This window comes from Haliotis asinina, chromosome 6 (genome assembly GCF_037392515.1).
Source record: "Haliotis asinina isolate JCU_RB_2024 chromosome 6, JCU_Hal_asi_v2, whole genome shotgun sequence".
In the NCBI taxonomy this organism is placed as follows: domain Eukaryota; kingdom Metazoa; phylum Mollusca; class Gastropoda; order Lepetellida; family Haliotidae; genus Haliotis; species Haliotis asinina.
Genome location: NC_090285.1, coordinates 68,032,324 through 68,058,043, shown reverse-complemented (window position 1 = coordinate 68,058,043; position 25,720 = coordinate 68,032,324). Strand labels below are relative to the sequence as shown.

Genomic DNA, 25,720 nt, shown 5'->3' with positions numbered 1-25,720 from the left:
GACGTCATCTCTACCACTACAAACGAAATAAGCGTGCAACTTCAGTTGTCCAAGGTTCGAGATATTTCATTCTGGTGTTTGCGTAAAAATCTTTCCTGCGCGTCCTTTGAATATCGCAACATGAATATCCACCAGTTTCAATATATGTTTCGGTCACAAGACAAAGGACAATCTGATTGCAATGGGGGTCTCCGGGTTAAGTCGGCTTTGTCCTTTTGGCTGTAGCTTGCCAGTTGGTGAGTCGGTCCGTGTCTGGTTGTCTGTTGAATCTGGACTCTGCTTTACTGTATGGACAGGTCAATGACCCGGGCCTAGAAACATTCCTGTATGCGGACAAGCTAAGGAAGTGGAGAGTAGAGCTTAGTGTGGGTGTATTTATCTGAGAGCAGAGACCATAGTAATATTATATGGTCTCTGCTGAGAGTAGGAGGAGTGGGGCCTGAATAAATACACATTGTACTGTTCAAATATTTTCTTGGTGGTTTGGTAAGAAAGAATTGTATGTTCACAAGTAGAATACAGCAGGCATATCTCTTTCCTTGTTTAGACAAAAACCCTCCAAAAATACATGCTTGTACACAAACGTTCACAGGTTCAAGAATATCGGTACCCGTTTATTATCAAGGGAGACAACTCTTTCTGCTCTAAAACGCTGTTTGCCCACACTGACTATGCATGTGCCCTCTCTTTGATTTAGAAACTACATTGTACATAATGCAAGGCATGTGTCCTTGGTATGGCTAAAAAATCATAGTTACTTTATCACATAAAAAAGGGCTAATATACCCGATATTTTAATCATCGATATCTAAGAAAGCATCGAGTATGATTGTCCAAACAAAAACATGTAGCAGACAATATATTGTTCATGAATATGTGATACATAATTTGGTTTTCAACATACGTAAAACTTAAGATATGACAGTTGCAGTGTATGCCTAAAGCGGTTTTAAAAAGGCAGATGTACATTGATCTTATGTACATAGGCGACACTTACCTGGAATGTTTTCATCTGTTGGTGTATCTATGTTCATCAGTTAAAATGGGAGTTGGGTTATAGCCGACATACCCAAAACTATTGTAAAAAAAGTACATTGTTGAGTCAAGGTGGATCGAACTGAAGAAGTAAACTATTGTATGATCCAGATTTACGAGTAGCTAAAGTGGCAAAAAGACACTAGTTGTTTCCCTTTGCATGGCATTTTAGCCACGCCTCCCTAAATTATTCTCAAAATGACCAATTTACACGATAATTAGATAACTGTTCATCGCATATAGTTTTAATATACGTGTAGAGATATTTTATGAATTTGTATTGGAAGCTGTCATCTTTGTAATCCAAGCAGATACATGTCAACCGGGCCTAATGTGTCTATTTCACAGGAGGATTTCGGTCATTTAGCGATTGTTCGGTTGCTCATATCAGTTGTAAGGAAAAGTGAACATGACCATATAAGGCGCAGAGCCTATGAACACGCGGCGAAAGAGGTCACGTTTATATAAAAAACTGTATATTTATTTTCTCTGTCAGCGTTTGGAATAACAATCTTTTGCTGAGGAAATTGTTTGGTATACGTCTGATCAACTGACACTGTGTATTTTTGTAATTTTCATGTCTGTCAGGGCGTGAGTGTGGGAAGTCGTAATTTGCATCACAAAAGCCCCGCACATGCGCATTCATTGAACAGCTGAGAAGCGAGGGTCGTGGCAACTTGAAATAAGACAGAGAAAAAATCTGTGATCCCAGTTCAGTCGTCAAATCGGTAAGTGACAACATTCATTTAGGATATATTTGTCAGTTTACAACATATTTTCATTTATTGAAACGATCTCTATCTTTGGTGGGTGAAGTTAAAGCAAATTTTCGAACTGCGTATGTTGACCTTGTTTGATCGTTAGCTCACTTCAAAAAGTTTTTCCCGTTACTGAAAGTGGGTGTGGAACGCAAAAATAACAGGTAATATTTGATATATTTGTTGAAAATAGTGTGAAAATGAACTTTTACACAATTGTCAGTGAAAACGGGTGACTGTCATAACTTTTGAACGTGGGTGAGAAGCCTCGTGGCACAAGCATGTACACGATTTCTGCTGCGCGTCACAAAGACGGTCCTTTGTTCGTCTTTTCGGCGGTAAAATGTACCCTTTCATGAACATGACACCACCCTCGTGAGATTCATAGTGAAAGGAGAATCGTTTATTCTATCAGTAATAAATTTTGCTGTGGTATTTCGTAGTCCAGATTGTAGGATGTCAGCTTCTAAACAACCGAGACCTTTCTCGGCGGATGCATTTGCTGTGACCCAGTGACGGCTGCATAAATCATGAAAATGAGATGGTGTATAAATTTAGCCGGAATCTCCTAAGCTAGGTCAGTTTAAGTTCATCCTTACCAGCGCAGCAGTTGGGTTTTGCGTAACTCTTCAGTTTGGATGTAGTTAGTCTGTGTTATTGACAAATGTCAATTTGAAATAGACAAATTACTGACTCCATCGAATTATCATTGTTACGGTAAGTGTGTTAGAACGGGTGTTGTCATTTGAGCACACGTTTCGCTCATGATTTTATCGCAAGCGTACCAGGTGAACTTACATAGGGCGTTGAACCCTAAGTCTCAAACACTAATTGTACAAAGAGGTGTCCTGTCCTTGGCGAGATTGATATTGCTTGCACATGGAGAGACGAAATGTGTAGTGTGAAATAGAATGTCCGGGAATGTGAATTTCATTATGATAGTGCTGCTCGACGCGTGAGCCGGTGGTGTGAGTAACCCAAATCTGTGGGCGTTTGATTCATTTTCTGAATCATAATGAACTACAAGTGTCATTTCACCGCTTTGATGTAGTATTCTGGTTGGACGAGGCTGTGTCTAAGGCTGTGCATTGTCAATTTCAGGTGTGGAAATTACCATAGACAAGCATCATGTTTAGTTTCCACAAGCCAAAAATCTACCGCAGCATCAATGGTTGTTGCATTTGTAGAGCAAAATCGTCTAGCTCCCGATTCACTGACAGTAACAAGTATGAAGCAGAGTTTGAGAAATGCTTCCGAATTCGTGAAGAGAGAAGTGGCGAAATCTGCAATGCTTGTGTATTGTTAGTGAAAAGATGGAAAAAGTTACCCGAGGGCACCAATCGTCATTGGAATCACGTAAGTTTATTCGCATTTGGATTTTATGAGTTCTCTCAGAACATACCACGATGATTACGTTTATGCCTAAATAATCATAGACATTGATATTTAGGTTCCCCCTACTAATTATGTGTCAGCACCATGCAGTTCATCTGACCTATCAGTGGCAGCTGTATGTATGTATCTCATATGTACAGTGCTGGAAGTGTCATTCCTATAAGAATGTTCAAAACATTCACATGCCATAACAGGTACATCTGCACTTGTTACTCACTAGTGGTGTAAACAAAGCAGAGTATTTGACATGTTTAGATTTCTCAAATTGGTTGGTTGTTTTACCAAGGTAAGTAAATCAGGTCAGTAATTAGCAGTCACTTGTTTATTTTTTGGCAACTAACAAGCTTACGTAACTGTAATGTTTGACTAATGCTCTATGTCCCCATGGCAATCCTACTGACGACAAGATGAGTCATTGTTTGTATGGGGTAGGTTCACCTGGATGATGACAGTATCTTTGTTTATAAGGCCTTGAGTCTTTTTTCGTCTTGTGTCTGGTAATGAATTTCATTGCCCTCGTGATGAGGCATGTCAGTGACTGAGGGAAAATATTTTTACCAGAGTTAAATACATTGTTTCAAGTGTTAATTCAGAAGCTGGTTTGGGTTAAAATATTTTATGTGTTATTTCTCTGGAAATATTTTTGACAATAAACTTTTGAATATTACCTCATATGCTAACAACTGTTGCCGTGTGAATAGTTAAATGCTTGTGTCCTGAAGTTTGAGACATTTTGGACATCGTATCACGTCTTTGATATTACTGCTAAAAACAGAATATATTGCATCAAATCATGTACATGTTTCATCACATGTGATGAAGAAGCTATTATTTCCATAGCCTTAAACCTTTCTTCTTTGCATGTTCCTTCTTTGCTAGATGCTGGTTCATAAATTCAGATTTGGACACAATTGCACTTTGCAAAAAAATTCTATCTTTTGGAATTTCCATATTTGACCTGGTTGAAGTGTGGTGACTGTTTGACTTGGTTTCATACAGTCAGGCTTACTATCTACAGATAATGCTTCAAGTAGTTGATACAGCAAATACTAGGAACTATGTGACCTACATACTTGTGAGCCTTGTTGGTTGGTAGAGTGTGGTCTAGAGTCGGTCATGTGGAAACTACTACTGAACCTTCCACTGTGACCTGGGATGGGCCAGGGAAAGGGTGGGTTGGCTGCGGCTTATCATTAGGAAAACAGCATCTATAGAAATATATGTTATGATGCACTTGGAAAGTATTTTGACATGTACTTTTATGACACCCACATGTTATAACATGACTGGAATTTTTTGTTTGTAATTTTTTGTCCAACAAGTAAACATCTGAGTGGTTTATTTTCCATAGCATGTTCTTTGAATGTGATAAACAAAAGATTGTTGTGACAGAACTATTTACAGGTCTGTCAAATGAGACCAGAGATGTGTCATTTAAATGTCATTCGTCATAATTATGGAGATTCACTCTTTTTTAAATGTTAGCAATCATATTCTGTGTGCTTCATTCACAGTAATGTCTTGAAATGTTGGAGCAGATTATGTTTGATAAGTTAAGATGTCAGCCAGCCAGCCACAGTGTATCAGATCTGACAAATGTTGATCCAAACCACACATGAATACCATGTTGTATGTTTAGCTAGCCTGGGGCCATTACACTAGATGTATGCAGATAGGCAGTATACCATGTGGAATTCCAACCCAGCGCACTCCTCAATGTCTACACAGCCTTCACAGGAGGTGTAACCTGACACCACCCTCATCAGTAGATAGCCCTCTCTCACATGGTACAAATGCCATACATATACGTGCATATAGAAACTCTTCCTGTTCTATATTAAAATATTAGATTTTGTGAGGACCAGTGAAACATTAATACATTAATCAACAAACTGAATCAAGTATCTGAGTCTATATGAATTACTTTCTCCTGTATATCACACGATTTTGACGCCCAGTGTACAAGTTATGAAAATGATGCTTGTTGAAGAAACTTTTGTTTGTATTTTCATGGCTCATGGTTGCTGAGTTAGTTTTCTGTTTTTTGCAACTTCATCTCACTGAGATGGTAAACATGTTTTGATGCTGAGGGCGTTAGTTTCTACACCCAAGAGTACGCCACTAATATAACGGAAGTAATTGTGAGACGACGTCAAAGGATTTTCATTGGTTGTGTAGGAGTCATACATGGTAAACAGTACTTGTCATTAAATGTAGGTCACAACAGCTGGATGTTATGACACTGGCAGTTCAGATATTACCAACAACTGTATATGTCACTGTCAGTTTAGTAACTAGATAACCACCATTAGCAATAACATTCGCAGAATAACCTCTTCTTTGAAACATTTTAGGCAGGGTATTGATTCATTATTTGGATTTGGTCTATGATTGCATTGATAAAATTCAATCTTGCCAGATAAGAATTTATCTTACAGGAAAAATATTTTTAGCAGTTTAAATGAATGGAAAGGATTGCTTCGTTGACTTTCAAAGGTCCACTGAGATGTTAAAATATGCAATATTGATTGTTCTGATGTGTGTTCAAGAATTTACTGAAAGACAATGTGGAAATTCTTTGACTGTGTCAAGACTTCAGTGATCGGTCATTGACACTGCTACTGTTGTGGTATTTTGAACTGATAATGGCTTCTTAATTATTGATCTTAGGGTCAGATAGCTCTTTTTGCCAGATTATTCACTCTGGAGCCATCTGTTAGGATTTTCGTTGGCTTGACAAAGATGATTCCCACTAGTCACTGTGTTTCAGTTGAGATTTAGTTTCTGTTGAAATATGCCTTATCAGGTTTAAACTGATAAGTGCATTGATGTTTCCCACATGTATGATATAATGAAGGTATTATTGTAAAATCCATTTGAGTTGATGTTGTTATTTATATTGAAAGTAGTCCAGTGGTTTTGGAAATGTGGATTTGTTGGTTAGAACAGGTATTGATAACAGGAAATCAAATGTTAAAATATAACATAACAGGATATTTCAGTATTGGTTGATTGTAGCTGATGACACAAACCTGATATGTTAGTAGCTGATAGATGGAGGGTTATTTTAAGCTAACATATCTCAGAGTTAAAAATAGAACCAGTACTGCTTGCCTACCTACCTACCAACCTTAATTTTCTGTGTCATGAATATGGAACCATCATATTTAGCTTTTCTGTCCTTAACAATTGCATGGCACTAACTGTCACTTAGGATGTAATTTAGGCAACAACCTGCTCTTCAACATGCACACTGCCTATATGTTGAAGTCTGTTTGAAAATGGCGGTGTATGGAGCCGTTTGCTTTTCCAGCCCTAGTCATACTGTGGGTATTTATCAAGCAAATGAGAAAGGCACTCGGTGAATGCAGAGGTCATGCCCAGAGTGAATGAAAAAGAAAAGCTTGATTATTGTGGAATATGTTAGTACTTGATTTGGTCTTCATGTCATTGGGACAGATGAAGGTTATTGATGCATAATTTTGAGAGATATTAATGTCTTTTTGCTGTTGATAGTCATTGATTGATGGAATCTGTGTTTGACCTGTCGGTTGACATTGTGTGTCTACCATGTTGATTGCATCCATATGTAACAAGTCGGTGGGCTGACAACCTGTCTGCAATCATGGCATGTTGACTTTGAAATTGATCACTTGGAGTTAAGACTACCTGTCAAATACTTGTACCTAGGTAATTGGGAGTTATAACTAGCCTTTTACTCAGTGTACATTTGCTTGTCAGGTGAATATTTGTTAATGATAAATGTTATTAGAGTTTATGATAATAAAAGAAAAAAATGTCTTTTTTTTCACCTTTGTGAATGTTTATTGAGCCTGTGGAGGTGATGTTTATTGTCTGTACATTACAGTTCTTGTTAACAGTTTTTCAAATATATGTGGATGGGATAATGAAGCGGTGGAATCATTTTGAAATTAGGTGGAAATCCTCATGGAATCACTCCACAATAAGTCCTTCAGATGTGAAATTCATGATTATCCAACTGCTAATTACGTTTCTATGTAACACAGGAATCAATGGTAATCGCCCCCAAAAGCTAGGCCTGTTTTCCACTCCAGCATCTTAAATTGTTCTAGCAGCCTAAAACTATCAGTCTCTGGTCAGCTGATGTTTCAATCAGTCTCAATCTCAGTGGGCATCTGCATAAACCAATTGGCTGATACCACCAGGAGATGGGGAAACACAATTGCAGCTTTCTGTCCAAATTACTCTATCGCATGTGCAAGTTTCAAGTATCGCCTTGTATCATAACACTGTCAGGCAGAGTTGATGGATAAGGCCCTACTGCCACTCTGTACTGTCCATTTTATTATGGCCAAAGTCTGTGGATGGACACCTAATTTCACTTTATAATTAACAATAGCCACTAATCAGGGGTTTGACCATATCATGCTTTGCACTGGGCTGTGCCAATCAGTCTCTTGGCCTGGAAACACTATAGATGGGGTTGCAGTTTGTGAAGATGTCCCTAGAAGGTGAGAGGTCATGTCTGCCCTGAAAGGTTAGAGCAGTGTATTATGGAATGTGAGAAGTCTGCTGCTGGGATAATGGGGGAGGGGGTGGGGGTGACATAGGGTGTTGGAAGGAGGGGGAGCAGACAAGTGATGGTTGGGGATGATAACAGGGGTGTAGGATGGGTCTTAGATTATCTTTGCCTTAGAATCTTCACAGACTGGGCAGCTGGGAATAGACTGGTCCTTTGCAATTACAGAGAGTTCCAATTTTAGTTAGTGTGGCATTTAGATTAAATTCACTGGGCAAAGATACCAAGTCAGTGGCTGATGAAAAGAGCTGTTAGTTCTGGTTGCCAACAAGTAATCAGATTTAGCAGGTGTTGATTGCCGTGTCCTCATTATGGTTATGTCATCATTGGTGTGAATTCTGATGACTTTCTGTATCTTAGCAGTGCCATCCTTTCTGAGTGGGCAGACACTGAAATATTGGTTAAAGTGTTGTTTTGTTTCTGCACAGTCATCAGTTTTGCAGTTATTTGAGTGTTTGAGACATGATTAATTTGATGTAGATGGTATATGTCTGTTTGTTAATGAAATGGTAATATGATGAGTATCTGTCATCTAAATACAGTGTTCAGTATTACAACATCACAAATTGATAAGAGATTTGCTTCAGTTTTTGGCCATAAAGGAATGAAAAATCTCAGTTACAACAGTGGTGAAAAGGGACCAAGAACAAGAATACTGCATATCTCCAGGTAATGGAGCAGTATAATTTAATAACATGGTTGTTTTGTGCTAGTGCTGGCATGAACTCTTGCAAGTAGCAAGCATGGTCGCTCAAGTAATGTGGATAGTCCTAATGGTTATTTGTACAGCTTGTGTGAAGAATACTTGTAAATGTGGCCGTGATAGTTTCCAGATGGAGAGCCACTGACCCACAGTGGTCAGCTCTAGCTTGGAAGTAGATGGGCTGTTATTCCCAAACCTTTGTACATGATTGTTATAATGTAGGTTGTAGCCATGCTTGATACGACTAATGGATTTACACCATTCAGTAATGAAAATTAATGTTGGAATGTGATCAGTAATGGCCATGGCAAATTGCTCAGAGGTACTGTTGTCATAAATTGTTAGTGACCAACATCTATATCAACTTTTGTGTTTGGTTCTAAGCAGGACTAAACACTAGTCCAGTTAAGGAAACAGATTCCTGCCAGATTTAACTTTATCTGATTCTGTTAATTTTGAATCTTTTCGAGTTAATCACTGTAGTGCCATGAAGTTCCTTGTATGGTTCAAATTTTCTGAATTCATTATTTTGGCAGCTTCATTTTGTGAAATAACCAAAGACATATTGGATTGTTACATTGTTTGGCTGGGTCTCCTTACATATTCAAGATGGCCACAAGCCATCATCTATCTTCATGACCATCTGTTGGGAGAGCAGAAAGCTCCCCTCCCATCAACCACCCACCCTGCACTGATCCTTATCAACCACAGAGACATTGGTGTGTTCCTATCTCAAAATAAAGTACAGATGGATGGGGGTGGGATGGGGTGGCGGGGAACTATCACTGTCAGTGATTTTCATTCAAGAAATATGCATCTGAGGAAAAGTAAATGAGTGAACAGGATGCATCATGAAATGTCAAAGTGTTTACAGAACCAGGAAGAGAGCAAGTGGAATGAGTGTTGATCTAATTATTAGTGAAGCTGTGTTTCTTCAAATATATTCCTTAATCCTATACATGCATCATTTGAATCTGAAAAGCGTATGTAATTTGTTTTTGAAATAAAGCTTGGAAGTCAGCGCTCCTGAAGTTTGTAGATTCCTATAACATACAAGCAAATGCACCCATGCTCAACCGTAACTCCCTTCATTCTGTGAAATAGATTTTTGTGTTACTGATTCTTGCTAAGAAGGTATACGCATGTATTTGTTAATTTGATGAACAAAGATGCAGAGAAGAAAATAGGCATCAGTATGTAGACATCAGGGAGAAAGATCATTAGACACCATGATTCAAGTCACAGATCAGTTAATACCTGATTTTTATGAGAAACCAAGTACTCTTTCACACTGACACTAACCCCAGGACAAGTGTCAACCATTGAGTGCTGTAATATTGTCTATTTTTCTTTGTCTCGTAAAAAGAGGGGTTTTGCGAGTTGAATACTTTTGCAATTTTTTGTGTAACTCTTTCTAGCCATCTTTATCCTGGAGAGAGGAATGTCCTTTAAACAGGACTGACACATGAGACAGTTCCATACTGGCTGTGATAACACCTATATCAGATGGTCTACGCCAATACAAGGAAGTGGACTCAACTGTAATTACAGTTAATTGCCTGCAAATTTGGTAGCTAGTCTTGCATGGGGGTTGAGGTCTGATTACCTCTCATAAAACTGACAAAGCAGCTGGCCATTGATGTAAGTCCAAGCCTCATCTGTCCCCTCAACATGGGAGAGCCAGTGACCACATGGCAGGGTGGAGGTTCAGCTTTAGGGATCTACATTACATAATAAACCAATTTACCCCGGGACTACTCCAGCCTTAGGACTAATCAGCAGTGTTTGTCTCATTGCTTTAGGCATGCTGTCAGTTTTATGTTTCAGTAACTGAATAGGACTTCATTAGTGTTGTGATGTAACACAGGTCATTGTGACTTAATGAATCTATTGTTCCTATTGATGTTGTGTTAATCCTTTGTACTTTTCATCTGCTAATGTTATCCTTGCAGCTGGTACAGGCTTGTACAGAAACACATGATACTGTGTTGTCAGTCAGCATCTGATTAATACATGGCCTTGACGAATGGTGGTACACTTTTGATGTTATCTACAGAAATTGAAAGTATTGTCTAGTACAGTCGTTTCTCTTAGATACTGGTGTTTGTGCTTTGAAACTGCCAGAGTACAAAATGTGTTAAAAATGTAATTACAGTTAAATTAACACATTGGCCTGAAATCCTGTTGTGCTACCTCTAATAAATGTATAACATATTCAGGGGTTCCTTCCAATGCAGTCCCAAACCTGAAAGATGGACCCTTACTACATCTTACTAGGGACAAAGAGATTGCTGTCAGCATGGATTAAGTTGCATTTAAGCTGCATGTAAATTCACTCATTATGGTAGCATTTGCCAACAGTTGCATATTCAAATCTCTGAACTGCAGAGAATACCACCTCAATGTGCATCGCTGCACATCTCAAGTGCTGAAGTACTGCCGCTAGTACTGTCTGCCTGTTGAGTTTATTAAGTACCAAGTCAATCGATCTATTTATTCAGTGCCTCACTGACTGGTAGATTGCCGTCAATGGATCTCGCATCGATTTATTCAAAATACTATGTGGGATTCTGATTGGACGGTGAGTCTCATGCGCTGAACATTCATAGTGACTGAACAGGAATAACACAGGCTTGTGAAGGCTTTTGTGCACTGCCTGTTTTGCAGCATCGTCAATAATATTCAATTAAGAAAATTCCTTCCAAGTCTTGAATGACCCCAGCTTTCCACATGGCTTTACAGTTTTCAGAATATGTCGTATTGATCTTTGTTGACAGCAGCATAATGACATTGTCACTATTCATATTCATGCATGCTTCGGGTAGTACAAATCACACATTTTAGTATTTTCAGGTCATATTACTCTTCTTTGCAATGAATTGAAGAATCACTGTTAGGGTAATCTGGAGTTATTTGTTAAGTAACACTTTCCAAACCATTAAGCTTTGAAATTTTCCTTTTATGAGAACTGTCTCAATAGTCCTATTCAAGCAAGACATAGGGATTCTTAAGCTCTGCACATGCTTGCATTTTGATGCACAAGCAAAGAAAATCCATATTTTGCCTGTGTCAGACAGCAGATCATTAAAAATAACAGCAGAGAGAGCACTGACCCACATGAAACAGATGTGTATGACCCTTAGCTGTAGAATCCTTCTGGTTATTGTCTTGCAGTGTGAGCGGGAGACCCTTACAGTGAAGTCCTTATTCTCTGCTTGGTATAAAAATCAATGTAAGGAGAATGCTTCATGCTTGGATGTGTGTCACTGTGCTATGGGCCTAGCTTTGAGAAGACCATGATATCGAGGAAACATGCATGTAGCCATCATAATTTGACGTTGCAGACCCAATTTGTGGTTGTTTTCGAGGCAGTATTATTATTAGAAAACTACAGGCTGCTTTTGTCTTGTCTAGTTACCATGCCTAAGGTAACTTAACCAATGCTCTAGAGAGGTCTGACATTGTACAGCTATGCATATGGTTTTGTTTTGCATTTTGAAATTTCAAATTTTCAGAAAACTGACATTGTGATACATTTTAGAAGCTGCTCTATCAATAAACAGTACATAACCCAGTATATTTAGCAAACAAGTACTGAATTTGAAATAAAATTAAACATCAAAATTCATGTCAGGTTTGTATGAAGTGACCCTCCATTTCATTAGTGAACTTTGCTGTGTTCTGTACAGACTTAAAACCAAACCATGACTGCCCTGAAACCATGCCACTGTGGGTGATCAGCATGAAGGAAATTGAATTCATCAATATTCTAGAATTATGTCTGAATAGTCTGCCTAGGTTTGAAGGAGTTGAAAATCAATACTCCTAGCCCTGTATCTGGACCAGGGATACAGGTCTACTCGACCCACCATATGGATGAAATCTCCCCAATTGTTTAGTCTGGGCACTGGTCAGTGGGTATTGAAAACACAGACGAGGACATAGTCTTCATCAAACAAGGCTGCTCAACCTGCCTCCCAAGTGAGGTGGAAACATGACCTAAATGAGGTGAAAAAACAGGAGCCTGGAAACTTCAAGATGGCTTCTAGCTAAGGCTGAGGAAGAAGGTGGCTGTGAACTCCTGACCTTCATCAGTTGTTTCAACTGGCCTTGATTGGCAGGCAAGTCTGTCACCTAAAGGAATCCTCAGATGGCCCTTCAACCTGCAGAATTGAATAATCCCATTTCTTGGTGGGGTAAATGCATATGGTTTGAAAACTGACAAAACTTGAAATTCTTGGTATGAACTTGGGTCAAACAGAAGGTTAGGTGATTTTTTTATATTGTGCAAATTTGTTTTCAGTTTCTTAATGAATCTGAAGTATCAAGTGAACTCCTTTTGAATGGCTTTACAAAAAATATTTTTTAAATGACAAAACCTTCGTTAATAGTATTCTTGTTTCATGAACACCAATTATGGGTCTCAGCATGGGATGTCAACTAATTTAAGGGTGTAAAAACTATGTAATTTAGCATAATCTGCTACATAACCAAGCTAATGAATACAAATTAGTGTGGGATGGACATTCCCTGGAGAACAAAAGCAAAGATTCCTTCCTCACTCGTTTCCTGTGTTGTCCCCTTGTTTGACCAAATGATGGATGACCCCTTCCCTCCCCCCCCCCCCCCCCCCCCCCCTCCTCTGTCTCCAACAACTGACTGACCTTTCCAAGGTGTCAGCTAGTGGTCAGTCTCCCCAGTGAACCCCAGTAACCAGTTTGCCAGTGGCCAGTGTATTTGTACTTGGAACAACACACGTTCACCCCAGGGATGCCTGGCTTACAGCTAGGTTGATGGTGTGTGAATGGATTAACCATTAGACATGATATGGGCTGCCCATGATATTCAATATTAATATCTGATTTATTAACAAGTATTGCCAGGTTGTTTTGCACCTGAATGAGATGGAATTGAATCTCTAGCAAGGATTCATTTCATCATTGCCGAGACTACAGGGTACAGAGCACTATTAATATTCCATTTAATTTCTTTTTGGAGGAGTTATGCCACAGTTGGAGACAGCTGACTGTTGTCCTGACCATAGAAAGTCTGGTAAAATCAGAACACAAAAACTGATTCAGTGTTAAGTAATGTTGAATGTAAGGACACCCACCCACCACCCATAACATTAATAAGATGTCACTAGTAGACTTTACAAATGTTTCATGGATGGGTGAACATTTATTGCTGTGGCCTTCATTACATTTCTGAATGGGAACATGCTATCTGTTTGAGAAAATGAGAAAAAGGTTTGTATCATTCTCAAGAACAGTATTATGTTGTTGTGTCTGCTTTCGAATCATTTCCTCCCGGAACAAGCTGACATTTGGTAATGTTTATGTTCTTGTTAAATCAGACTCCTGTGTTAGGGAGTACAGTGTTTTTGCCTAGTTAAACATAACCATTTACTCACTACATTATTCAGATATTCTAAAATCATTCTGAACATGAATAACCCCATGGGGATCCCACAGAATATTTCAAAATAGCTGCATAATTCAAATGAGAGAAATTTCACCAACTGAGCCTGTTTGTGTTTGTGTCATCATGCCACTCTTTGGGCGCCAATGAGCTGTGTGGTTACCAAGCTCACAGACCACTGTCACACAGCTGTAGTATTACAGACTATAACTCATTCATGTTCCGAAACAACCTTTTCCTAAACAACTTACCTGTCTAGACACACCTTGTGTATATATGTGTGAATGTTTGACACAGGTGTATGAAGGCACGCAGTTACTAGGTCAGGGTCAGGGATAACTCTACCACTAGTCCAGGTTCAACTGCCCCTCAAATGTGTTGATCTCTACCAGACAGACTCCAAAATGTATCTAATCTCCCCTCACTCAGGCAGAATATAAAATATGTCTTGAGTATTAAAGATTATCACAAAAATATCAGCATGAAGGAGGAGTGTATCTGCCTGATGATTGTTTTGTTTGAGAAAGGGTTTAGTTTTGCCATTGCTTGAACTAAGTTTGGATGCTATTGCTCGATTTCAGGTAACACAACTTTGACCAGTTGTGCACACTCTTGCCTCTACAGTTGAGGACACTCTGTTACCAAGGGTTCCCTTTATAATAAAGGGGCAGGCGAGAATGGTGGTGTGACGTCAATACATTGTGACATCATGCAAAACATGCTCTTTATGGCCTGATAAAGTACTGTTGGTTCCTTTGATGTTTTATCAAAGCAACTTTTAAAATTGTATTTGAAATTCCCTGCCTGCTGCTCTGTAAACAGTGTAATTATCAAATTGCAAGAGGTGATTAATTCAGCAAATATGGTATTATGAAGTTTCTTGTGACTCCATATTGTGGAATGTGATATGGCTGAGTGGGTTTTCTGTGGAACAAACATTACCAGATCTGGTAATACTAAACAGTCATCACACAACACAATGATGGAGTAGAAGGATACAACACACAAAATGATAGGGACAAAATCATTTTCTTTCTTTTGCTATTGGGCAGAATTGTGAAATTTGTAACTCCAGTTGAACTAGGTGTTACAGAATGTTAATAATGCTGCAGAGAATGACAGAGGTAAATACATATATATGCTGACATGACAAAACTTAATAATCTCATAATCTCATACAGTCGCTGATATCTGACAGATTCCTGGGCTGGTTGGTAAGGAAGTGAAGAACTCTGTCTGGTTTGTTTTGAAAATAAATAGCACCAGTCACATTTATCAACTGATGAAAAGAACTTTCCACTTTTGCCATTTCATGACTAGTTCAATTTAGGTAGGAATTTTTGGATGTACAGACTTCAGTGTAGGGCTCATTCTGAGGCTACTTGCTTGACAGGTAATTGGCTAAAATGACTAATTGGCTATGAATTGAATGTGGCATGTTGACAGGAAAGGGGCATCCCACATGAACATGGTCAGTTGCCACACACAGCTGCTCACTAGCTGGTCAGCTTTATAGTATTGATGGCTGCTGTCTGAGGCTGCATGCTGATTGAACTCAGTAGCACAGAACACCTTTCTTTCTCAAACAAAGCACAGTGGTCTATATTTTTAGCGGAAACAGATTATTGTCTAGGATTTTTATGTTTTCTCATTCTACTTAGTTTAACTACCTTTCCTCAGTTAAGACATTTCTCTTAGACCCGTGAAGGTCCCGGGGTAGAATAGGCCTTCAGCAACCCATGCTTGCCATAAAAGGTGACTATGCTTGTCGTAAGAGGCGACTAACGGGATCGGGTGGTCAGGCTCACTGACTTGGTTGACTCATGTCATCGGTTCCCAATTGCGCAGATCGATGCTCATGTTGTTGATCACTGGATTGTCTGGTCCAGACTCGATTATTTACAGACCGTCGCCATATAGCTGGAATATTGCTAAGTGCGACGTAAAACTAAACTCACACACTCACTCACTCACATTTCTCTTAAGACTTTGACAAGGTGTAAAGGTAGTGTCAAGTTCAGTCATCTTGTGGAACTGTGAAACTCATCACTGTTGTACATTCCTTTCAAAAGAGGAACAAGTATTTCTTGCATGCTGAGGGAAAAAACTCTCCTGACCTGGTAAAATCTATTCTGGGTAAAGAGGCCTGAGGATGAGTGGAGCATGTCTATACCAGCTTTTCCTTCTGCCAGGTGTCACTAAGCAGATGGTGGACATGACTATCACCACCTATCTCGACTTACTCCATTTTCAGCTAATCTATTTCTGTGGCAACATTGCAATCAGGGCCAGGGACCTGCAGCATGGGCATGGGCAGTTTGTCCATTCGGCCACCAGCCACAATAACACCTCTGTTCTGAGGTGTTTGATTTGGGCTAATATATGCATGTTGGAATTCGGTCAAAAGATGCAGGCTGCTCGCCTTGTTTCATTGACCTAATGGATTCCATATTGGCAGGAAGCAGTTTGGTCAAATTATTACTGGTGGCAGGGGTTAAGGATAGCCATGTAAAATAATCAGATGGGGAACTGCTGTTCAAACAGTTTGATGGCAAATCTCCTAACTCTCCTAGTTTGGGAGCTCTGGGTCTTTTAATGCATGTTGTTAAGGCAGCTGTTGTTGATGTTTCTTTGATCTGGCCAATGTGGATTGTCGTTCAACTCAACTGAGGTTTGAATACAACATCAATATATATGTTCGTGTAAACAGGTCAGATCTGAAGCTTGTTACAACTTACGTGTTGGTGTACAAGATATATGATTTACTTAGTGCATTCTTGTCAGTGAATTCAGACTTTATTTTGTTCAGCGTGACCGTGGGCCAAACGCATTGTGACTTTCAGCACCTTTGAGATCATTTATTTCTTGCCAGTTTGGATAAAGTTCAGTAGTGATTGTGTCAAAGTTTGTGTTCAGGTTGTGGTTCGGTTGCCCCAAATCAACGTTTTCTGGTTTTCCTCCCAAGCAGTTGAGTTTGTTTTGGCAATATTTAGGTGCAATGATGCAAGAATTTAGTTCAGTTTGTGGACGGAGGTAGGAAGTAGAGTATCAGTCAGCCAATACTTGACACTGCAGGTTTCATGGTTGTTCAAAGCCAGCCCTCCAGTCTGCCAAGCCACCATTCTGAATATGCAAGACCCCAAATTAGGTTGCGTCTGCCGCCGACAGTGGGAGAAGAGAGCCATCAGATCGGAGGGTGAATGCCCTCCAATGCTGCATTATAATTTCCTATGCAGCTGAACTCGTCTGACTGGCACAGAAGGCTTTCAGGGGATTAGGGGCCATGTCTACAAACATGGATGCATGCTCCAATCACAATAATGCATTTTGTGCAGAAATTAGTATTTCTGTTGAAATCACCTCAGTGTAGCTGCATAGGTATCTGTGAGCTAGTCTTAGGCTGGTTTTAGTGTCCGACGGTCTATTAATAGCCCAGCCACTACTGTGGTCAAACTATTCTGAGGCAGGGCCAGATCAATACAAGCTGGTAATTGATTCGGTGGCAGCATGCAGACTGAAAAGTGCAGTTTTGTCAGATGGAATTTGGGTGTGATAAAAAAACCCACATTGCTGTCTAATTTCGTCTTACAAGGATGCACATAATTCATCAATAGATCATCCAAGTCTCTCATTACTTGTCAGTTTCAAAGGAATATATGTTTAGAAATTATTTGCTTTAAATTTCCTGGGTTGAGGTGGTTTTAGTTGTTAGTCCATGTAGGCAGTTATTGAAATATTTTCTTGCCAAACTTTTATTCCATATACTGTTTTATTCAATGGATGCCATGTGTCTGATTACCCTTGACACACTGTATTTCAAGGCTTAAACTTAAAATGTAGTATAAATTATCATTAGCATAATGTATGAAGTTGAGAGGTAAAGTGTAATATTAATAGTGGGATTGATATGAGTGAATAACTGGCAGCTGACTCTCGGGCGAGGGTGACCTTCACCTCTTCAATACACAGGCAAAATATTCAGCCATTTGTGTCTGAGCCAAGGAGAGTAGTTGGTCATGATGCCGTCTGCAAACAGGGCACCTGTTTTGATAGTGGGTAAATGTCTGCGCAGATGCAGCAGCAAGCCATCAGTTGCAGCACCACATGTTGCAGCGCCAGCAGTGCCGGCAGCCACCTCGCATGCATGCATGCTCAGCCTTACATGTGCACTGCACTTGCTCATGTTACAGTTTCTTCAACTGCTGCATTCTTTATAAACATTGACTCATAGGGTGCTGCTTAAAACATGAAACTTGAGTGCCTGCCGCTTGACATGAACAATGAGTTTTGTAAGCGTGATAAATCTGCAAATGTTTGGCCCTGTGGTGGCAGTGGGCCAGACACAGTGGGTCAGTGTGTTAGTATGTCGACCTCACCGGCCTGCCCCACGGCTGGGTGCTTCTGTAATATGACATAGACTGCGTTGCTTGTCGATGAATCTGCATCCTGTCAGGATCCTCCCTGCAACTGTTTACCCCCTGCCCACACCAGAGACCCACCCCACCTTTTCTTGCCCCTCAAAACAACCTGATAGTGATCACCCATGGAAGGTCAAGTGGTCAATGTAGTCATAGTGCTGAAAGTCACCTAAGTGTTCCATGATTTAGAGGTTGCACATGCTAACATCAAGAACACTGATTCCAGGTTCTTATACTGCCTTGGTTTCTCCTTCCTCATTCATTTCAAACACTGCTTTGTCTTCCTTTCCATCTGTCTCAGCTGTCAGTGTCTAGATTGTGTCACGGGTATGTATTCACTCATCCTTTCATCTCACCTCCAAGCAGACCAAGGTAAGCATGGCCATTCATAGTTACAATCTAGAAGGACTAGTTGTTTTACGAAAGAATTTATCTATTTTACATAAGCACTAGTTAATGAGTTGTGGTCTAATGTGGCCTGACATGCAGGATTGTATGTTCTGCTGCCTAGTATATCTACTTTTGTGGTGACTTGCCACCTATACTTGGGGTTTCATTTTCTTATGTGGGTACAAACTATTGATAATGGAATATGCATTGAATATTGTTTACCATCACTCTTCCATTCAAGTAACTGCTGTCTAGCCCTCCCGTCTGTCTCTCCTGGGGTAGACTAGTGGATAAAGCATTCATTTGTCAGACTGAAGACCCGGGTTCATAGCCCAACATTAGTAAAATGTGTGAAGCCTTTCCCCTGCCATGATAGTCCTGAATATTGCTAAAAGTAGCATTAAAATAAACTCACTCTGTCCCTGCACCCCTTCTCCACCCACTGTACTGTATTTGCACATAACAGTCTTTTCTATTTGTGCCATTCGTCAGTGATCTCATTAGAAAACTACTCTTGGCACTATGTCAGATAGAGGGAGTTTTCATTCAGTGATTTTTCTGGATAGTTTCTATCAAGCCCCAAGTTATCCAAAACCAACAGACTTCACAAGTGGATACTGCGTACAACCTTCGCTCATTCACAACATTGTCTGTTGGACCCAGTCCAGTGGCAGCATCACTGCCAACAAACTCTGTCTTGTCTTCAAAGGAAATTTTTTCCCCACATTTCCTGCCAATCATGTGATTAATACTGATGTTTTAATAAATGTAGAAGTAATATGTAATTTCAGGAAATTGTCATATTGTACAATTTCTGTGGATGGTAACTTGCTCATGAGAAGAATACAGTTTTAGATTTTTACGTGTGAGAAAGTTGTTGCATGAAACATAGCCAATTCTCACAATGGAAAAGCTGTATACACACGTGATGCACGCACAACATTTGTCTGCAGTGAAAGTAAACAGGTTAGGTTGACAAACTTGCATGTACCTTTGAGGTTACCTGGCACTATTTGTTGTGTGTTTACAGGTAGTGGATGCTCGGGCAGGTCCTGGCACTAAGTCAGCGCTCAAGATCAAGAACAAGAGTCCACTCAAGTTCAAGAAACACAAGAAGATCAAGAAAAACAAAGAGAAAAGAAAAACTTACAGCATTCCCAGTCCCGGCCAACTCTCAGATGAATTCTCAGGTGAAAATCAGGGTTGAGGAAGTCTGGCCCATATTTGATGTGGATTATTCAAAGGGTGGTGGGGGAGCCTAATGGGTGAATATTTCTGCTTGTCATGACAGCAATGAGGATTCAGATCTCAAGTCAAATGTTTGTTTTCATGGTTTGAATAGTTAGGGATTATTGCAAGTCGTAGTAACACTTGCTCACACATCCTAGGTTTATTATGTATAGTATTTTGTTGAAATGTGGTTGTTTTTACAGAGAAATGGAAATGCATCTTATGAATGGAATGGATTTTGGTTTCAAAGATGTTTTTCTTGACATAATAATAATTGAGAACAGCGTTACATGAGGAGATGTCCTGTCGATTTGGCCAAACTGGATGGTGTCACACGATACATCTGGGTGATAATTCTATCTCAGCATGTGCTAAAGTAATTTTCCACAAGCTAACCTACAGCCAGAAGACATAGATGGTCATGAAAGTTCAAACAAGCAAAGATCCATCCTCCCTTAGAAAAGAGTGAAAAAAGACTCATGTTACTAGGGGCTGGCATTCTATAATTACTCTTACAGACATAGAGCTCTAACCCCTATCAACAACATAGCACTTTACAGCACAACCTTCTGTTGAAAATAAGGCTTAGGTAGCTTATGTAGGACCCTTTGAAGTGCAGTAAAAGTTAGAATTGTGTTCAGGCCACCTCACTGCTGTTGTGCACGCCATAGTGATTTGATGAATTCTATTGCAGTTGAAACATTTCATTATTTACCAAGGTTAGGGAAAAATATGGCAACATTAATGTTTGTTTTGTTTGTCTGTGTGTGATGTTAATGGTAATGTATTCCTTTTATCATCAGTATGTATAACTTTAAGTTATGTTGATTTTATCAGTCTGTTTATCAACTGATATTTTGATGGGATGCTTGGCAACACAGGAAGTCACCAGTGAATTAGTCTGTTTGCAATATTTATGTTGAAAGTCCCATGGCATGTTAAAACCCCACATTTAGATTAACAAAATAGTAGCTAACACATAGTCCCTGTAAGACAGCATAAGGTACCGAGATGTGGCAACGTAACGTTTGCATGAACATGTATAGGAGGGGAACCCAACAATGCAGGATTGAGCAGCAGGTTACAACATGCTTTGTCATTCACTCCCTCCCACAAGATCATAACAATAACCCAGTAACCTCAGGCAGCAGAATACAGGGTTATGGATGAAGCTGCTCAGGGCAAACTGTGCAGGCCGTGGGTCGGCAGAGCTGCCTGCCTGCCTGCTGCACCAGCTCTACAGAATCAGACCACACCCTTTCTACATATTTGAGTGGTGACTGGGACTCCGAGGGGGAGAGTGCTACCCACAGTTGCAGTCCCTCTGTTCTCTGTACTGTTGCTGAAAGAGGGTGGTTGAGGGAGGGACATCTGTTAGGAAATCTGAAACTCATTGGCTGTTGTCTGTTCATTAATTGATCTCGTTTATGTGGGTGTAGTAGATGGCTCTTCTTCACCTACCTGCTCCAGTTTTGACTTTTAAGATCTTTTGGAGCCTAACATCTATCACATTTCTATCTTATTTCATAAAGTGTCCATGAAAGTAAATACGTTTTTCCCATACAATAAAACCTATTTAATCAGTACCACACCTCCAGGGTGATGTCTGGGTTAGATTACTGGAGCCATTCCATACTGTATGCTCATAAATGCCCAAATGTTTGGAAACACTGTTTGAAACTGAAATACTGGATTTTTTCTCCAACTGTTTAGTGCCATCACTGTCTTTCAGGTTGGAATTCTGGATCAGTTTACTATAAATGAACATGGTCAGGTCAGTTTGTGAATTATTAGAAGCGTGTGGGTTCAAGTGGAATGTGGGCCAAGATAAGCCGAGAGAGTGATTTAGCTTGTGTGTACTACAGGTTATACCTGCTGTTTAGGTGATGACAGAGTGATTGTCTTGCTGTTCACAGGGTTTGCACATACTCCTGAATGTATGTGAAAAAGTCCTCATCGCCTACTGATACAGATCAATATATCCCATAGGTGTTTCATGGAAGATTTGTTAGTGACTGTTTACTTTTATCACTTGTAGCAAGGTGTTACTAGGCCAGGTTTGTGAGAAATGAATTTTGATTTTTAGTAATTATTACCTCATTGGTACAATGTGTGAAACTCATTTCTAATGTCCCCTAAAAGCAGCATAAAATCAAAGTCACTCACTCAAGCAAATATTATGATCCAAGTGAAATACCCTCTTTTGTCCTACTCTTTATCAGTTCCTGTAGTAATTACTGAAAGAATCAAATTTTCACAAAAACAATAAGTCCTTTGGAATTCTCTTCAAATTATCATTTTGTAGTTATATAATAACAAAGACCCAGTGGAACACCTTGTGTCGTTGTCTTTGATAATAACATGTCAATCACATTTCAGGAAATTATGAAGTTTGTTCTGAGAACTTTTTCTTTGCACCAGCAGGTGATGAGACATTGAGTCAAAACGTTTCATTTCCTCGAAAACGTTCCCTAAGTCTGAGTGACGAGTCTGACAACGAGGATTCACGAGACAGCAGCAGCTCGAAGCACAGGAAGAGATCTCCCAGTCTTGCTCACCCTCGAGTCAGCTCCTTCCTAGATCTCAGTTACTGGAAAAAGTGAGAAGGCAGCCATTTTGGATTTTATGTTTTTGATCTATTCCCAGTCTAGGCCCAAACCTTTGCTTTGAGCTGACTTCATTACAGCCTTTAAAATCATTTGATACGCTGTATGAGTAAGCTCTTGTCCTTTATAGTTTTACATGAATAAGCCCTTGTCCTTGAGTTCGCTGCATAAGCAGGTACATGTATATGTGAAGCCCAAGCTTGGAGTACCCACCAAGGAAATTACATGATGCTTGAAACATCAAACCTGTGAAGTTATTTATCCTTGCTTATAAACTTTTTCAGTACTTGGAATATTTGTTTCATTTATGTTTTATATGATGTTTCTTCTGTTGTAGAACTCAAGTGTGTTGTGGAATCATCTTCAAAGGATTAAATGGAGAAGTATTACTGGACCCCAAGTTGTTGAGGCCCTGTTTCACCTGTCGAAGAGACAAAGTGACCACCAAGACAGAAATACATCGCAGCCAATCAGTTGAGACTGAGAGCAACGCAAGTAGCCAGAGCTACGGCGACAATGACTTCCTAGATGCTCGTGTGACAGCAGACCAAGATTGTGCAGCAGCATCCATGACACCAAACTTCTCACTAGAGAGACTGACTTGTGCTGCTTCGAAACTAGAGGCCAGCTTTACACACAGAGCATTGGCAATGGAATGTTGAAGCTAACAGTGATCTGATTCAGCGTGAGGCAAACATCTCAGGAAATCCTTCCACTTCTGCACAAAGAATCTGCCATTTGCCATTTTCTTTTGTAAAAAAACAAAAAAAATCAAACCATTGTCTGCTTACAGTATGAGAGTCTTGGATAGTACGCGTGTGCAAGTTTCTGAATGGATTATGATGACTTGTGTTTGCTCAACTGCCTTGTTGCAACATAGAAAGTAACAGTACCTCTATAGGTTGGCCATGAGAAGTTTCAGTTGGAAGAATAAGGGTTGTGAACTGTTACTCTCCTCTGTCAGTTAGCCAGTGAAGCTGATGATCATGGTGGATACGTACAAAGTTCACAGCTGTGGAAATACTCTGACTGGCACTGAAGGGGATGATGCCTAAAGGACTATTCCATCCTTGTGTACGTACACCGAAAAAATTGTGGATCCAAAGCCTGCCTTCCCCAAACTTGCTGCCATTGAAGGGTTGTGTACATTGTTCCATTCATCAACGATCCACTCTTGTCAACTGCCAACCCTATATTCAACTTTGCAATTTTGTAACAGTCTTCATTTACAGTTCACACCCAGCCAGTAGTGGCATTAATATGATTTCTTGTCAGAGCCTTTTCCGTGCAACGATTCATGGATCAAAACTGGATGTTGACTCTGTGTATTCGCTGCTGATGCTCGCTATTCAGTTGACGAAACAGTTTGGTGCTTTCATCATATATTACTGTGCATCAGTGTAGCATTGTCTTTGACCCCTTTCACTGGGGTGCTAAATGATGTACAGCCCAAAGCCCTTTTTTACAATATTCATTTACACGATCTCCGACCCCAAGGGTATGAGATTACTGCTCACATGGCGTTCTCGGTCAAACCAAATATAAGAAGCAGTTGTCCAAATATCATCGAAATATTTATTATGAACCATCATTTCATCTTAGCTAGGGCAGTGTTAACGATGAGGCCAGTTTAATTTATTCCAGACCTGTATTCCCTGACATTGTCATAATATTTGCAAGACTACATATCAGCTTCAGCAGAGTGCATCCTCGTCACCCATGGACAATATGCTGTTGAAGCAATGGTGGTTTCTGTACACAGACTTCCGAGGAAGGATTCTCCTTCGCTCCCAACAATCTCTCTTGAAGGACCAATATTCACCACGACATAACTTAGAGCTGTCACCATGATAAGCACAAGCAAGGTTTCAATGCCCTATTCCTAAGTGTAAAATAGTATACATATTGTTATGTTACAAATGTGTGTGTTTTCAGTTTGTTACAGTTCTGTTTGGTGACACCATGTGTACCATCAGGATGTCTTAAGCCTAAAAGAAACCAACTGTTGAAATGGTTTTGTGGAAAATTCTTACTGACATTTCAGCTGAACGGCAGATCAAAGCAGCATGTCATATGGGATATCATCTGTATGAATAATTACCTCTAAACTGCCATTTGTATGGAAATATAATAGTATTATGGTTGACCAGAAAACAGGGTCGAAATGGTGGTTAGAACTATTTGTTATTTTTATGCCTTTCCAAAAGAAATACTTAGTCCTAAGTGCGTACAGTTCCTTGGTTTGACATGTTACAGTACCAGTTTAGTATGTCCATTGTTTACACATATGTATGTATATAGTTACTTGATTCTCTGTCAACACAAGGAAGATCCCATGCTGAAACTCAATCAATGAAATCTTTAATTTCTGTATTACTGGAAATGTTTTTGATGCATTGAAATCTTTTGATCTGGAAGAAGAAGTCAGTAACTTTGTAATGATGGTTTTTATTTTGGGGAAAGTACCATGAAGACAGAAGTATTTTCACACACTTTGATAATTCATTTACTTTGTATAGAATTAGTTTTTTAAAGGTAGAAAATGAGGTTAATAAGTGTGGGATTTTTCTTGTTTCTGTTTGGACAGAGGTGGTCTCCTATTGCCTTTCTCTACATGAGTTGTTGTGATCCGAGTCAAGGTTTGTTTTAATGACATTCAGCCTAAACAACCCTTATTTAAAAATTAAGTTTTCTATCATGTATGTGTTGATTCTATTTGTTGATATGAAATCATTTCTGTTTTAAGGAAAAGCACCAAATTTCTCTTCTTCCAAGAGGATTGTTTAAATTTGAACTAAATTGTACAAAGTTCAGCTTTTTCTCAAGGTTTGATTTTGTGTTAAGTGGTTTGGCCTGTATGTCTGTATAATTCACCTGACTTCGAAAGTTTTTTCACTGCACAATGAGTAGTTTTCCACCATAGGTATTGGAACAAGTTTGTATTGCTTAAGAGAGTTGAAACATGTACATCTCGGTGATCAGGTTGTCAATTTCAACTATTATTACCCTGTGAAATTTATGAAGTAGTCGCCAAATTGTATAAATTGAGCTTTGTTAACATATTTTGTGGGAAAATTACCCCTGTACTTTAAGTGCTTAACTTTTATATAACAATACTCATCAAATATCTCGGTACAACTATTTCATAAGATGTCTAAAACTTGGCATATGGTGCATATATTTCTTCGTAAATCTTAATCAGG

The 25,720-nt window shown here is 39.4% G+C and overlaps 1 protein-coding gene across 2 annotated transcripts; it reads left to right on the top strand.

Moving 5' to 3' along the window:
* The first annotated feature begins 1,484 nt into the window (after positions 1-1,484).
* Positions 1,485-24,727, top strand: LOC137286348 (SIN3-HDAC complex-associated factor-like). 2 transcript variants are annotated; one of them, XM_067818156.1, is made up of 5 exons: positions 1,485-1,763; positions 2,895-3,149; positions 19,712-19,871; positions 22,336-22,510; positions 22,855-24,727. In XM_067818156.1, exons 2-5 carry the CDS (start codon positions 2,922-2,924, stop codon positions 23,177-23,179), a joined length of 888 nt encoding a protein of 295 aa, XP_067674257.1. In that variant the 5' UTR covers positions 1,485-1,763; positions 2,895-2,921; the 3' UTR covers positions 23,180-24,727. The 2 variants fall into 2 exon arrangements, with proteins under 2 accessions (XP_067674257.1, XP_067674256.1); XM_067818155.1 differs by lacking the exon at positions 1,485-1,763 and adding an exon at positions 2,371-2,510.
* Positions 24,728-25,720: the final 993 nt, after the last annotated feature.